General features: G+C 54.8%; 1 protein-coding gene across 1 annotated transcript in view; it reads left to right on the top strand.

Annotated features, from left to right (window-relative positions):
- LOC125482544 (epsin-1-like) overlaps positions 1 to 1296 on the top strand; it is a gene marked incomplete at its 5' end in the record, with an annotated part of 2857 nt that extends 1561 nt beyond the window's left edge. The window contains one exon of the mRNA XM_048594636.1: positions 508 to 1296. Within this exon, the coding sequence (XP_048450593.1) occupies positions 508 to 773 (266 nt within the window). The remainder of the gene's footprint in view (positions 1 to 507) is intronic.
- Positions 1297 to 2756: the final 1460 nt, after the last annotated feature.

Here is a 2756-nt window from a genome sequence, read left to right on the forward strand (position 1 = left end):
AGCGAGAGAGGGAGAGTCTCCTATAGCTGTCTGTCTGTCTCTCTCTCTCTCTCTCTCGCGGTCTCCTATAGCTGTCTCACTCTCTCTCGCTCTGTGTCTCCTATGGCCCTCGCGCTCTGTCTCCTATAGCTCTCTCTCGCTTTCTCGCTGTGTCTCCTATAGCTGTCTGTCTCTCTCGCTGTGTCCTATAGCTCTGTCTCTCTCTCTCGCTTTCTCGCTGTGTCTCCTATAGCTCGGTCACTCTCTCTCTCTGTCTGTCTCACTCTCTCGCTCTCGCAGTGTCTCCTGTACCTCTGTCTCTCTCTCTGTCCGTCTCCGTCCCTGTCCCCCTGATGAGGTGACACTGAGATCTGGGTGGTTGTATCACTGTGGAACGGGATCTGGGATGTGGACCTGACGCAGATCGACTGTGTGTTGTCTCTAAGACAGAGAGAGAGAGATTCTCCTCGACCTGAATCCCTGTCTGACCTTCTCTTTTTTTTCTCCCTTCCTGCCCCCCTCCCCAAGGCGGATCTACCCCATCCTCAGGCACCAACCCCTTTGGCGCTGCCCCACCGACACAGAGCTTGTCCCTCAACCAGCTGCGCGCTAGCCCCGTCCTGCCCCAGGGACCACTGCCGCCCTCCCTGGTGATGCCACCTCCGGGCGCGCCCCCCCTCCTCCCGGCCCCCAGCGTGATGCCCACCCCAGTTGCTGTGCCAGTCCCCCTCAACGGCTTCGTCCCTCACCCGGCTGTTCCGGTCCCCACCACGACCAACCCCTTCCTGCTATAATGGAAGGCCGCACCTACCCGGGAGGGGGCTGGGGTCCTTGCCGGCTTCCTCCGTACCCCCCTTCCCGCTCCCCCAAACCATCACATCGTCTTCCAGACTCTCACCCCTTCCGCCGACCACTCTCCTCCAGGTGCAAAGGGATCACTCGGACCGCCATCTGAAGGTTCACGAACTCCTGTGCCGCAGGAAGGACCCCAGGCGATTTCTGTTTCTTTCCTCTCTCTCGGCAAAAAAACCAAATGAATGTACATTTTTAAGATAATTTATTTTGCTTCATATGTTATACGTGTGTCTGGTGTATGTATATAAAAATATCTATATGAGAAATATATATATATATATAAAAAAGGGTTATCTTCACTTTAAGTTTAGCCTTTCTCTTTCGCATTAAGGAAGTGGGTACTGCATCTCTCGGTGACTGGGGGCCTGAAAGTGTCAATTTTTGAATAATGTGCGATAATCCTGGTCCGTGCGGGCCCTGGCTGTGACGAGACAAATAAAACTTTGGTGATTGAAATGGAAACCCGTGTCGTGTGTGACGTCTACCAAAGGCCGACCGTCTTTTCTGCAGCTCGATGGCTGGGGGTGGCACAGAAGGGGCTGTGCAGGACATTGGTTAGGCACCATGGGTAACTTAGGACGGCCAACCCGCACATCTTTGGACCGTGGGATCGAACCCTGACCCCCTGCATCGTTTAGTCGTATGACGAAGAAAAAAAGAAGCAAGATTTCAGGTTTATCTTGTTCCCACCGAGGTACAAGTGATCTTATTAAAAGTCCAAAATGTCAGCACGTTATGGCATCATCTTAAGGCGCGTCTTTTTCCACACAGAGGGTGGTGGGTGGGGGGCTGGTACAGTTACAGACATTTTAAAGGCATCTGCATGGGGACATGGATAGGGGCCAAAGGGCCTGTTTCCATGCCACACGCCTCGGATCCTCGAGCTCAAACCGCGACGTGCTCCACTGGGGCAGTGTCCCCCCCCCCCACCCAAGCTCAGGGAGCTCCTACCGCTCCTCTCTGCAATTGCTTCAAATCCCTGTCCCTCCCCAAACCCAGTCATTTCGAACAGCAAGCTTGAATCTCCCCCTCACCCACTTCCTCCCTAAAGCATCAGCTCCACTCGGAGTAACGTTCCCTACCGTCACCTCTATTTCATACGCTCAGGGGAGCCTGGGCCCAGCATTTCGACCCTGAAGCAACGGTGCGATATATTTCCGAGTCGGTGTTCCCCATGTATCTGCCCCCCGGGTTCGGCAGCCTGAGGATCTTGAAGACTGGACACAGAGTTTGTACTACATGTTCTTATTAATAAATATCCAGATGCCCCAGCTCCTTCCCTGTCTGCACCCCGCTTGACATTCAATGGGGTTACCCATTGAGCAGAAACTGAACTGGGGACACCCCAGCCGCCCAGACTCTTTCCCCCCCCTCCCCGCCAAGGCCCAAGGTAGGATTGGTGGGAGGGATACTTCCCACTCACCCTGGACGGGATAGGGCAGCAACCCCCCACCTCCAGGGGGCAATTAGGGACGGGGATAACACACACACACACAGACAGACAGGATGGCCGCGGGCTCGTGGCATCTTCGTGTTTTATTATGAATTCGTAAAAACAGAGAGGATTAAGCCCCCCACCCCCCCACACAACCTGTATGTACTGCCCCCACCCTCCCCTGGAATTTGCAATGCTGCTGTTAAACAGATTTTTGCCCCTGCCCTTACCCCAACTCCCCATTCTCTCTGCTTCCCCCCCACCCTGGTGTATCAGCGCGTCATGTCTTGCAAGCCCAAAGGAGGAAGGAGAGAGGAGGTTGTATGTGTGTGTGTGGGAGGGAGGGAGCCCCCTACCAAAGCCGATCCCAAACCCACCCCGCTCCGCGACCAGCAGATTCTATGTCACCGAGCGACCAACGACACGGAGATTTGGGGAGGGAGAGAGAGAGACAGAGTGAGTAAGACAGGAAATGGGAAAAGAGTGG

The sequence above is a fragment of the Rhincodon typus genome, unplaced genomic scaffold (assembly GCF_021869965.1).
Source record: "Rhincodon typus isolate 14 unplaced genomic scaffold, sRhiTyp1.1 hic_rhity00012133, whole genome shotgun sequence".
NCBI classification, from domain to species: Eukaryota; Metazoa; Chordata; class Chondrichthyes; order Orectolobiformes; family Rhincodontidae; genus Rhincodon; species Rhincodon typus.